We start from the raw sequence: 12,815 nt of genomic DNA, 5'->3' as shown, positions 1-12,815 counted from the left end.
CCTGCTTTTGCATCCAACTCCCAGAATTCCCCAGCCAGCATCAACTCCCAGAATTCCTTGACCAGTGTCGACTTCAGCTCCCAGAATCCTCCAGTTTGCACAGATTCTAGCTCTCTAATATTCCCTAGCCAGCCTGTGGAGACTACAACTCCCAGAATTCCCTAGCCAGCTTCTAGCTTCCAGAATTCCCTAGCCAGCATGTGTTGATTTCAACTCCCAGAATTCCCCAGTTGTATTCTAGCTCCCAGAATTCCCCAGCCAGCTTTTGCATCCGACTCCCAGAATTCCCCAGCCAGCATCAACTCCCAGAATTCCTTGACCAGTGTTGACTCCCAGAACTCCCCAGTTTGCACAGATTCTAGCTCTCTAGTATTCCCTAGCCAGCCTGTGGAGACTCCCAGAATTCCCTAGCCAGCTTCTAGCTTCCAGAATTCCCCAGCCAGCATGTGTTGACTTCAACTCCCAGAATTCCCTAGTCATCTTTTAGCTTCCAGAATTCCCCAGCCAGCTTTTGCATCCAACTCCCAGAGTTCCCCAGCCAGCATCAACTCCCAGAATTCCTTGACCAGTGTTGACTCCCAGAATTCCCCAGTTTGCACAGATTCTAGCTCTCTAGTATTCCCTAGCCAGCCTGTGGAGACTACATCTCCCAGAATTCCCTAGCCAGCTTCTAGCTTCCAGAATTCCCCAGCCAGCATGTGTTGACTTCAACTCCCAGAATTCCCTAGTCATCTTTTAGCTTCCAGAAGTTGTCAGCCAACTTTTGTATCAAATCCCCACAATTTCCCAGCCAGCATCAACTCCCAGAATTCCCCTGTTAGCAGATTCTAGCGCTCTAGTATTCCCTAGCCCAGTGTTTCTCAACCTTAGCAACTTGAAGATGTCTGGACTTCAACTCCCAGAATGCTCTTGAGCTGGCGAAAGAACGGGCGGCGTGACGCGTAGGGGGCGGAGCCGCAGCGGTGGGGGGGCGTGGCCAGGCACCGTAGCCGCCGACGCCATTTTGTCCGCCTCAGCGGGCGGGAAGATGAGGCGGCGAAGCGCGCTCCGTCGCCTGAGGGGAAGCCAGGCCCGTTGACGCCCCTCCAGCCTCCCCCGGCAGGCCTCGCGAGGCGGGATGGAGTCCACCGGTCCTCGGGCCCCGGTTGGAGTCGTCTCGGGCCCGCCCGCGGGGCAACCCCGGGAGTACAAACTGGTCATGTTGGGCGCCGGCGGGGTCGGGAAAAGCGGTACGTGAGGCGTTGGGGGGGGGGGGAGGGGCCGGATTTGGGCCTTGAGGGCTTCGTGCCGGCGGGACTCCCCGCCACTAGAAACCCCCCCTCCCACTTTTATGGCCTTGAGAAAGAGTTCAAGCGGCTCCAAAAGGTCCAGGCTGGGTTTGAAGGGCTTTAGTGCCTACGGAACTCCCTGCCACTAGAAGCCCCCAAAGCTTTTGAGGGGGGGAGTTTTGCATCTCCTGAAGGACCTGGGGGAACATTAAGCCCCCTCCCCACTTTGAAGGCCTTGGGAAAGAGGACAAGAGGCGGGGAAAGCTCCAGGGTGGGTTTGAAGGGCTTAGTGCCTGTGGAACTCCCTGTCACTAGAAGGTCCAAAACCTCTCTGGGATGGAGCTTGCATCCTATAAGGGCCTGGGGGGAGCTTAAGGCCCCCTTCCTCTCATATATATATATGCTGGTTCGAATCCCAGTAAGGGTATAGCTAGCTGATGAGAGCTAAATAGCTTGAAATAGATCTATACTAGTCTCCCTTTATTTATTTATCAGCACAAATATAACAAATATATATATATATGAGAGGAAGGGGGCCTTAAGCTCCCCCCCATATATATTTGTTGTATTTGTGCAACAGTAAAAAAATATTGGGTTTCTGTCTGAATGGTCTCTTGTGACAAGCCGAAGGACAGAAAATGGAAGTAGTGATCTTCCTCCCATATTTGGGCATACCGGGGGTTGTAAAATCTAAATATATAGATATATCTATACAGATATCTATCTATCTATCTGTGTGTGTGTGTGAGAGAGAGAGAGAGAGAGAGAGAATGATATGGATATATGCATAATTTCTTACTTATATTTTGCATTTAATTTTCTTCCTAGTTATATTTATGATGATGATGATGATGATCCACGCCGGAGTCACTCCTATGAGATGGGAGGTGTAGGAATGTGATGAATGGATAGATCACAATAGGCCAGAGACTGGGATGGTTTAACCATGATTTATTACACAAGCCAGGATGGGTGCAGTTGCCAGGTGTGGTTTCCAAGATGAAATGAACTGGGTTCAGCCAAGGTGGTACATTAAAGGCAACCGCCTAGTCCCTCTATGAAGGAGATGGGAAATTAAAACAGATTAGATCAGACAGACACAATTAAATATCTATCTTATCTATCTATTTATCTATCTCCAGTGTGTGTGTGTGTGTGTGTGTGTGTGTGTGTGTGTGTGTGTATCTATCTATCTATCTATCTATCTATCTATCTATCATCTATAGAGAGAGAGAGAGTAGAATGCCTATATAATTTTACACTCAGAGTAGAGAGAGATGGGCAATTAAGGCAGATAAATATACATATACGTGGGTGTATAAGGGTTTATATATGTACTGTAGTGTGTATTTATATCTATCATCTATTGAGAGAGAGAGAGTAGAATGTCTATATAATTTTACACTCACAGATATATATATATATGGCTAAGACATCTGCCTACGATGTAATATAGCACAGGCTCGAATCCCAGTAAGGGTATGGCTAGCTGATGAGAGCTAAATAGCTTGAAATAGATCTATACTAGTCTCCCTTTATTTATTTATCAGCAAAAATACAACACAAATGTACAAAAGGCAACAGTAAAAATATTGGGTTTCTGTCGTGATGGACTCTTGTGACGAGCCGATTGACAGATATGGAAGCAGTTAGCTTCCTCCCATAATTGGGGCATACCAGGGGTTGTGACACTAAATATATATATAATAAGCCAATAATTCCCTGTTTATCAAGGTAAACCTTTTTGCAACACACCCCAGCCAAAACCTTCATGAAGGTTTTGGCTGGGGTGTGTTGCAAAAAGGTTTACCTTGATAAACAGGGAATTATTGGCTGAAACTCCATATTTATTCCTGAGAAGGTTGTTGTGATAACTCTTTGATTTACAGCCAGAAGACCTACAATCATTGTTTTGGGTGAAACCATCTGTTTACTCTTGAAACATACTGGCATATCATTGTATTTATTTATAGCCAGAAGTCCTGCAAATGTTATTTTGGGTGATACCACATGTTTTAACTCTTGAAATGGATATATTTAGTAGCTTTTTATTATAATTGTACTTATTTATAGCCAGGAGATCTGTAATTATGATTTTGGCCCAGCAAAAAACTTTTGTATGAGAATTGTGTTTATTTAGAGCTGGATAATGTATAAGACACTCATTAGATTTATATAGTCGCCCTCCTCATATCTGTGACTCCAGGCAGCTTAAGTAAGACTGATAAAATACAGAATGGAATGTATAGAGTTGACTCTGGATTTGTGTAATCAAAGCCCGTGTTTTGAAATGGCTTGCAAGCAAGTTGTCAGTTAATGGAGTTCTAGAAATTGGCCAAGCTAAAAATCCCAGTAAGATGGTTGCTGGGGACTGGTCAAGATAAATGTGTAACCTGGTCAAAATCTTCTCCCTGTGCTCAGAGCAACCTCCATGGTTACTATCCTGGTTTGGAGTTAACCTGCTTGTTTCCTCCTCACAGCCATGACCATGCAGTTCATCAGTCATCGGTTTCCAGAAGACCACGATCCCACGATCGGTGAGTGGGCCTGGCTGCTGCTTTAACCTTTTCTTAATTATGGACCCTCTTAATAAATTTGCCTGGGGAAATTTTGCAAGGAGCAAATGACTTTTGTGCTCAAGCCATCCCTGTGTGGGGAGGAGCTAAGAATGAACCCCGAATAAAGACACCAAAACTTTATGACTCAAGGAGCTGTTACTTTCTATTACCGCAATTCAGAAAATATAGGGGGCTTGATACTTCTGTAGTACGCGTGCAGCTAGAATCGCAAAATAAGACACCCCCAAAATCCTCTTAGAATGCAAACAATTGACTATTAGATTGTATGCTGGGACTCTTCCTCGTTCATCTGTCTAATCTCTGTTGAATTCGCAAGCTGATTTATCGCCCAGGCATATACTGTATATATATGTATATGTATGTATGTATGTATGTGTGTAGATAGATAGATAGATAGATAGATAGATAGATAGATAGATAGATAGATAGATAGATAGATAGATAGATAGAAAGATAGAAAGAGGGGGGAGAGAGAGATGCTAGATAACAGTTAAAGGAATTCAAGAGAGGTCGGATCTTGAGCATTTGTGGACACGTAAGGATTCTAGGCCAAGTCCTCTCTTGACTGCCCCCAGCTCATCTCTTCTCTTGCTGGTCGTCTCGGTTTTAGCTGAATCCGTTGCTAATCCAGGCACCCACAGTGTTCCTGTTGATGCGGTCAGGAAAATAATATTTGGACAATGCCCCAAACACCTCTGCCCCCCCCCCCCCCCCGGTTCCCCCAATTCATTAATGCTGAATGTCTATTATGTGTATAATGGAAAATTTTCTCTGTGGCTTTTTCTGATTGCATGTCTCCCTGTAGAGGATGCTTACAAAATGCGGATTCGGATTGACGATGAACCTGCTAATCTGGATATTTTGGACACTGCAGGCCAGGTATTTGATAACCATGTAGTCTTTCCTGTTATGCCTCTCTCTCTCTCTCCTCTCTCTCTCTCTCTCTCTCTCTCTCTCTCTCTCTCTCTCTCTCTCTCTCTCTCTCTCTCTCTCTCTCCCTCCCTCTCTCTCTCACACACACACACACACACACGGATTTAGTGATTTCTCAGCACTTCTGCATGTCATAGTTTGCATTCTTTGTTTAGACAACCGAAAATAATTTCTTAGTGGTGGAGGTCAGAATTGAACTGGGGGCTCGACTGCTTGCTTTGTCACTAACCGTCATTACATGGTACTTTTTTAAACTCGCAAAAACAGCCTTCGAGAATATTCTGGAAGCCCAGCTGTTTCCTGCACTTTTTCAGCCTCCAAAAACTTGCAGAGAGAAGCTTGCTGAAATCTCTCTGGCCGGCTACCCAAAACCCCCATTTTTTCCCCCTTCCCACAGGCCGAGTTCACTGCTATGAGAGATCAGTACATGCGAGCCGGCGAGGGGTTTATTATCTGTTACTCCATCACGGATCGCCGAAGTTTTCATGAAGTCCGGGAGTTTAAACAGCTCATCTACCGTGTCCGGCGTACGGATGAGACTCCCGTCGTTCTGGTCGGGAACAAGTCCGACCTAACTCAACTCAGGCAGGTAAAAAGGCTTGAAATGCAGAGTAGATTTATCGGTCTTCTTCGGTTTACGGCCATGATTGAGCCTCAAATTTCTGTCGCGAAGCAAGGCGTTAAGTGAGTTTCATTTCCATTTTACGACCTTTCCTGCCACAATTGTTAATCAACGCAGTTCTTAAGTTAGTCCCACGGTTGTTAAGTGAATCTGGCTTCCCCTTTGACTTGGCTTGTTAGAAGGTCGCGAATGGGAATCACGGGGACTTTGCGACCGTCATAAATATGGGCCAGTTACCGAGTGTCTTTGAGTTTTGATCATGTGACCATGGGGATGCTGCAACGGTCGTAAGTGTGGAAAACGGTCTTAAGTCCCTTTTTTTCACTGCTGTTGTAAGTCGAGCAGTAGCTACTATTTGGGGGATAATTTTGTGCGTCAGAGGAACATGGTTGGGATAAATCAAATATTTCTTAGATGTTCTGGTACATAGATATATCAAAATTCTTGGAAAGTAATTCTATTTCAATCTGAAATACTAGATTCTATGCCAATCCATTTCTGAGTAGTTAACGCTTTAGAACAACCTCACAAAGAACCATCAGCTAGCATGGTCACTAATTGAACTGCCGTAAGTCAAGGACTTGCCCTTATTTCCCTCACTGTCCCCACTCGCCTGCGCTTTCTTGCCCCGAAGGTCTCCAAGGACGAAGGCTCGGCCTTATCCCAGGAGTTCGGCTGCCCCTTTTTTGAGACCTCCGCCGCCTTCCGCTACTACATCGACGACGTCTTCCACACCCTCGTCCGCGAAATCCGGCGGAAGGAGAAGGAAATCGTCACAGCGCTGGAGAAGAAGTCCAAGCCGCGTCCGAGCGTTTGGAAAACCTTGAAATCGCCCTTCTGCAAGAAGAAAAATTCCATAACCTGAAACCCCCTCCCTTCCCCTCCCCCGCCCCCAAAGAAGTCCTCCCTTAACCAGAGGGAGGAATCAGCTCTGCAGAGGGAGCCCTCCAGATTTGAACTCTCTTTCTGCTGAGCGTATAAACGGAAGTCCTGATTGGTGCAAAAAAACCAACGACCCCCATATGGTCGTCCTTCCGCAAAATAATTTTTTCCTTCGGCATTGAGCGACACGCGGCTTCTCTGCTTGCAATTCCCGCCTACCCAACCCGAGCGGAGTTCGCCAAGAAATCAATGGACCTGGAAACGAGCCAAACCACTTTGCAAACAAGCCGTCCTCACTGCGTCTCGTGAGGGCGGGGAGCCGACCTTGTTGGGGTGCCGTGGCTAATTTTGGCCCGGGTTGGCGTTCAGCCACGATTGGGGAGGAATCTTGGCCTTTGACGGAGTGGGAGGGTGACACCGTTTAGAAGCAGTCCAAATTCTTTAGCCTGGGGCAAGGTGGAGGGGGCCGACGGGACACGCCGCAAAACCAGGTTTTTAAATTTTCACTCGGGGTACAGGATGCCAACGGGCCTGTGAGGAGCAATTGCACAGACTCCTTAACTCTTTTGGAAACTCTGCTGTAGCATCTGTTTCTCGTGCCGCCTCTTTCGCGAAAGAGGGCCGCTCCCCTCTTTCCCACACCCCCTGTGTGGCATCTGCAAAAGTGGGGCTGGGGATTCCACGGCAAAGTAGTTTACGCCCCTTTTAACAGAAGAACGGAAGGGACCTCAGAGGTCTTTTAGTCCAACCCCCTGCTTAAGCAGGAAACTGGGAATTGAAGCTGCAAGGCCCCACAGCCATCCTGTGGGGAGGGGGGGAGTTGCTTATTCATCTTTATATTGCTTGCGTAAAGGTGATTTAAGGTAGATGTTCCAGAATGTTCCGGAAGAATGTTCAGAAATAGATCGGTGCGGTGGCCGAGAGGTGGAGCTCTCACCTCAGAATGAGGAGTTGGATAGGAGTTGGATCCTAGGTAGAAGCAGATATTTCTCTGTTCTCACTGAGAATATTATCTGCTGAAGAAAACTGCGCTCTGGTGACACGAAAGGCATCCGGCCAGTAAAAAACTCAGCTTCATTCAGTTGCCCAGACTCCCCTCCACAAGGGATGATGGGGTCATTAGAAGAAGACGAGGGTGTTCAGAAATCATATTCACGGATCCAAAATTGAATGAAAACCATAAAAACGTCCACAGGATTGGGAGCGATTTATGTCGGAGTCCGTCACTTTGACGAGAGCAAGGAGGGGGGGGGAGAGAGAGCGGTCGATCAGGGTCGTGCTCTGAGAAACGGTAGGAAGGGATGCCGAGAGGCAATAAGGGGAACGTGGTTAATTGGAGGTGTAAAGTTGTAGCATGGCATAGAGCAAGTGGTCAATTGGATTTGGGAGACGAGTTTGTAAAACCTCAGTTAGGGGAGAGAGTGGTAAGGTGTTCACTTCACCTGCGCGAAGACCAGGATCAAATTTGTAGCCTAAGTCACAAGGCGTGTGTGTTGGCTAGCAGAGTCTTGAGATTTTGGCCGTGCTGAGCCAATGGGGCCCATCTGCTTTTATTACTTAAGAGTTTGGGTCAGTTTTTTGGGGGTGCCTTGTGGAAGGACCCCAAAATCGAAGCCAACATGAACGAATTATGGAGGTTATGATAGAGAGGCTCGCAGGTTTTGAGTAAGGTCCTTTGTTGAAGGTAAGAGAAGTGTATATCTCCGAGGTCTGAGTCCTTCCTGTTTTAGTAGCCACGACACATTCCTGCGGCCATTTTTACAAAGTGTTTGTAATTGTGTGCGGTTTGCGATCAGGGGGGGTCAGGAAATAAGGACAGCCCTTTGCCAAGTTTCCTAAGAATGAGAGAAAACAATGGAAACTTTTTTTTTTTAACTTTCCGTCGAGTTTGAAGAAGGCTTAGATATTTCTTTCTAGGTGAATTTTTGACGGCGTTGGATTTTCAGATGTTAACCAATTATAGTGTTTGATATGCGTGTGTATTTATAGACTCCGAGAAACTTCGTAGTTGGGAAGGGGGGGAAGGAATGCCACATTCCATTTAGCAACAGTTATTTTTGAATGTATTTTATTGACCGTAGCATTATACGGTGTATTTAAAATTAGTAAATTAATGTTATGAAACAATGCTGGATACTTTCCATAGCTATTAATTTAGGAGCAGGATAAATCTAATTTTAATTTTTATGTTATCACATAACTCTATAATGTGGTAGATATATGTCAGGTTGTTTTTTATTTTATTTTTATAAAAGAGACTAGAATAGTTCAGGGTAAAATAAGATTGCTAACATTTGTGGCCGAAGGAGTCACAATTTCAGTTCTGTTTTGTTTTGACTTTTAAATGTTCTCATTCCAGACAAAAAAATAAATAAATATGACTTGAAGCAAGAATGAATTGTAGCGGATTCAAAGCCTGCTGTTTTAAGCCAAATTTTTTAAAAAAGCAGCTTTCTTAATTTGTGCCTTAGCAGAATTCAGTATTTGGTGGTGCTAATGGTGAAATCTTTTTTTTTTTTTCCTAGCATGATTACATCTGAATATTAAGCACTTTTCTTTGGACACAATTCCTATCTTTTATGGTTCACATATATATTGCACTTGATACAATAAATATTTTTTTAAGCCTTAACTTCTGTTTCTTTAATTTGAAAATTGACGACAAAAGCACGTTAACGTGAAAAGAGAGTGAAATAAGAATTGTGAAATTGTGAGTTGCCAATCCTAGAAATCTACACAGCAACAAGTTTAAAATTAACACTCAAGAATCAACCGTTTGTCGCAAGAAATTCTGTCGTCCTTTTAATACGTTTTATATAATTTTTGGTCAGCTGCACGGGGAGTCCGACTTGCAACCACAATTAAGCCCAACTATTGCTAAGTGGTGAGACATTGACTAAGTGAGCTTTGCCCCATTTTACGACATTCCTTGCCACTGTTGTTAAGCGAGTCGCTTCAGTTGTTAAATTAGTAACCCGGTCGTTAAGCGAATCTGGCTTCCCCATTGACTGCTTGTTAGAAGGTCGCAAAAAGGGATCACGTGACACACACACACACACACACGGAACACTGCAACCGTCACAAATATGATTCAGTGGCCAAGTGCCTAAATTTTGATCATGTGACCACAGATGCTGCAACAGTTGTGTGAAAAATGCACCAAAGTCCCTTTTTTTTAGTGCTGTTCGTAACTTTGAACAGTTGCTAAATAAACTGTTGTAACTTGAGGACTAAGTACTATTTGGGATAATTTTGTGCTCCAGAGAAATATCGTTGCGATAAATCAAATATTCCTGACTGATCCTAGTATGACAAATATATCGAAATTCTTGAAAAGTAATTACTATGTGAGGGGTCCTTGGTGCTTTAGATATAAATATAAAGTTAATTATAAAATATAAATTATATTTCACACTAAACTAGAATCTACGGCTACGCTATTTGATTTCTTGGTGGTGGTCTGACCGAGGCTTCCCAACTCCCTGAAGCCGACTCCTTGTCCCGACAAAAAACCCTTTTATTCATTGACTGTAAATTCTGCTCATTCACATCCAGCAAAGTCTTTCAAGGGAGGATTTACGGTCACAGACCTTATCTGGCTTGGAGAGCTGACAGGCCGAGAGCTGCAAAAGTTGGCCAGGAGTCTCGGAGAGTCACGAACCAATTAAGTGAACTAACAGTCTCCTGCAAACTCCATTTCCCTTTCGCTCCTCTTTTATTCCCTCTGGGAGGGGCCATTCACCGTCCACCTGTGGCTTTACTTCCAAGTCGACCCCTGTTCTTTAGCTCTTCCCTTCGTCCGGCAACTGCGCATGCCCACACTGGGAACAGGCTCCAGCTGTTCTTCTGCCTCACTGATGTCTGACTCCGAAGGCAGCTGATAACTGTCAGGCGGCCCTGGCCCCCTCTCTGCCTCCGACACAGAGCCCTCCTCCGAGCCTTCCCCAGACTCCAGGACTGGCCCAGGTTCCTCCCCAACCCTCCTCACTGTCGGACTCTGCCGCCAGCTCCCACAACCGCTGTTTTGAACAGCCATACAAAGACCGTATCCGCTAGGACAAATTATTATTATTTTTACATTAAAAAGCTCTTTAAAAATAGAAAACAGGTCATTTTTGCTTTTGATCAACTCTGAGGCAGGAATGTCCCGAGTTAAAGTGTGTGTTTGCCTTTGTGTGCGCGGGTGCACAAAGAAGTTGTTTGCCAACCTATTGCTCCTCTTCGGTGTCGGGTAGATTATTATTATTTTTCTCTTTTAACCAAAGAGGGCAGATGTCTCCTTGGCTGTTCTGTTTTCCTTGCTGGCAAAAAAAACCAACACCTCTTAAAAAGCAACTTCTTCACCCCCATTGTCGGAGGGAAGAAAAATCAACATTTCCCATCTCCCTGGGGAGTTTGGTGCCTCTTGTTACAGAGGTGGCGGCTGCAGCGGAAGGATGAGGTAATGGTTTTGTGCCGAGACTGCGCACCCGGCGGACTGCCGGGGGGGGGGGGAGAGAACACACAATGGGTGGGAGATGCTTTTGAGATGGGCAGAAGTGCAGAGACTGTCGAAGGCCGCTGGGCGGCACAGCCGGATGGCGCGTTTGCCAATGGTTTAAGCCTTCTCCATGCAAGGGGGGAGCAGGGGGGGGGAGAGAAATCTGCAAGCTTTAGTAGGCAAGAGTGGGGAAATTGATAGTAAAAAAAAACAAAAAACAGTAATTTTGATCCTTAGCATTAACAAAGGAGACCGAAGCCCGCCCTCCTTCCTGTTTTATCTTCCCTGAAACCGTCAAGAGAATGAATGAATCCCAATTTTTAAAAAAATCCATTTTATTCTGCTTCGCTACCAATGGAGAAAAAAATAAGCTTCTTGGATTAAATAAATAAAGCCCATTTGCCTTTGGAAAAAGCAGCTTTGGGACATGCCATTTTAGTGTTTTAGAATTTTTAATATTTTAATGCTGAATAGAATAACACAGTTGGAAGGGACCTTGGAGGTCTTCTAGTCCAACCCCCTGCTTAGGCAGGGAACCGTATACCACTTCAGACAATTTGCCTCCTTGCAGCAAACAGCCCATTCTGATCCCTGCCGCCCAGAACGGGTGGAAAATGAGGCACACAGAAGCCAAAAACGCATCGTGCGGAAGCTGAAAATGGGGGGGGGGGGGGCGAGGCGGCAATAGGCTATGGGAATCCCTGCAGCCTGAAACAGCGTATAGTCCCTGCTTCTGCTAATCAGGCTGTGCTGAAATTGAAACTGAAACAGGCTATTTGCTGCAAGGAGGCAAATTGCTGGGAGACAGAGGCAGATTTTTCCCCCCTTGTACTAATCAAACTAAAGTGAAACAGGCTATTTGCTGTTTGCTGCAAGGAGGCAAATTGCTGGGAGGCAGATTTCCTCCCCCCCCCCCTTGTGCTAATCAAACTAAACTGAAACAGGCTATTTGCTGCAAGGAGGCAAATTGCTGGGAGGCAGAGGCAGATTTTTCCCCCCTTGTGCTAATCAAACTAAACTGAAACAGGCTATTTGCTGTTTGCTGCAAGGAGGCAAATTGCTGGGAGGCAGATTTCCTCCCCCCCCCCCTTGTGCTAATCAAACTAAACTGAAACAGGCTATTTGCTGCAAGGAGGCAAATTGCTGGGAGGCAGAGGCAGATTTTTCCCCCCTTGTGCTAATCAAACTAAACTGAAACAGGCTATTTGCTGTTTGCTGCAAGGAGGCAAATTGCTCGGAGGCAGAGGCAGATTTTTCCCCCCTTGTGCTAATCAAACTAAACTGAAACAGGCTATTTGCTGTTTGCTGCAAGGAGGCAAATTGCTGGGAGGCAGAGGCAGATTTTTCCCCCCCTTGTGCTAATCAAACTAAACTGAAACAGGCTATTTGCTGTTTGCTGCAAGGAGGCAAATTGCTCGGAGGCAGAGGCAGATTTTTCCCCCCCTTGTGCTAATCAAACTAAACTGAAACAGGCTATTTACTGTTTGCTGCAAGGAGGCAAATTGCTCGGAGGCAGAGGCAGATTTTTTCCCCCTTGTGTTAATCAAGCTAAACTGAAACAGGCTATTTGCTGCAAAGAGGCAAATTGCTGGGAGGCAGAGGCAGATTTCCCCCCCCCCCTTATGCTAATCAAACTAGCCAAACAGGCTATTTGCTGTTTGCTGCAAGGAGGCAAATTGCTCGGAGGCAGAGGCAGATTTTTTCCCCCTTGTGCTAATCAAACTAAACTGAAACAGGCTATTTGCTGTTTGCTGCAAGGAGGCAAATTGCTGGGAGGCAGAGGCAGATTTTTTCCCCCTTGTGCTAATCAAACTAAACTGAAACAGGCTATTTGCTGTTTGCTGCAAGGAGGCAAATTGCTGGGAGGCAGATTTTTTCCCCCTTGTGCTAATCAAGCTAAACTGAAGCAGGCTATTTGCTGCAAGGAGGCAAATTGCTGGGAGGCAAAGGCAGATTCTCCCGCCCCCCTTGTGCTAATCAAACTAAACTGAAACAGGCTATTTGCTGTTTGCTGCAAGGAGGCAAATTGCTGGGAGGCAGAGGCAGATTTC

The 12,815-nt window shown here is 45.5% G+C and overlaps 1 protein-coding gene across 1 annotated transcript; it reads left to right on the top strand.

Annotated features, from left to right (window-relative positions):
- Positions 1–972: 972 nt before the first annotated feature.
- On the top strand, positions 973–8,916 carry RIT1 (Ras like without CAAX 1). The gene is made up of 5 exons (XM_032234079.1): positions 973–1,229; positions 3,749–3,805; positions 4,653–4,726; positions 5,178–5,369; positions 6,037–8,916. The coding sequence occupies exons 1-5, from the start codon at positions 1,118–1,120 to the stop codon at positions 6,265–6,267; spliced, it is 666 nt and encodes a 221-aa protein (XP_032089970.1). The 5' UTR covers positions 973–1,117; the 3' UTR covers positions 6,268–8,916.
- Positions 8,917–12,815: the final 3,899 nt, after the last annotated feature.

Source organism: Thamnophis elegans, chromosome 17 (genome assembly GCF_009769535.1).
Source record: "Thamnophis elegans isolate rThaEle1 chromosome 17, rThaEle1.pri, whole genome shotgun sequence".
Lineage (NCBI taxonomy): Eukaryota > Metazoa > Chordata > Lepidosauria > Squamata > Colubridae > Thamnophis > Thamnophis elegans.
The sequence above is the reverse complement of the archived record's forward strand: the minus strand, read 5'-3'. Positions and strand labels throughout refer to the sequence as shown.

Coding starts and splice junctions, on each gene's coding strand:
- RIT1 (XM_032234079.1), top strand. CDS start 1,118: ATGGAGTCCACCGGTCCTCGGGCCCCGGTTGGAGTCGTCTCGGGCCCG. Junction 3,806..4,652: donor AGACCACGATCCCACGATCG/GTGAGTGGGCCT, acceptor GTCTCCCTGTAG/AGGATGCTTACAAAATGCGG. Junction 5,370..6,036: donor ACCTAACTCAACTCAGGCAG/GTAAAAAGGCTT, acceptor CTTGCCCCGAAG/GTCTCCAAGGACGAAGGCTC.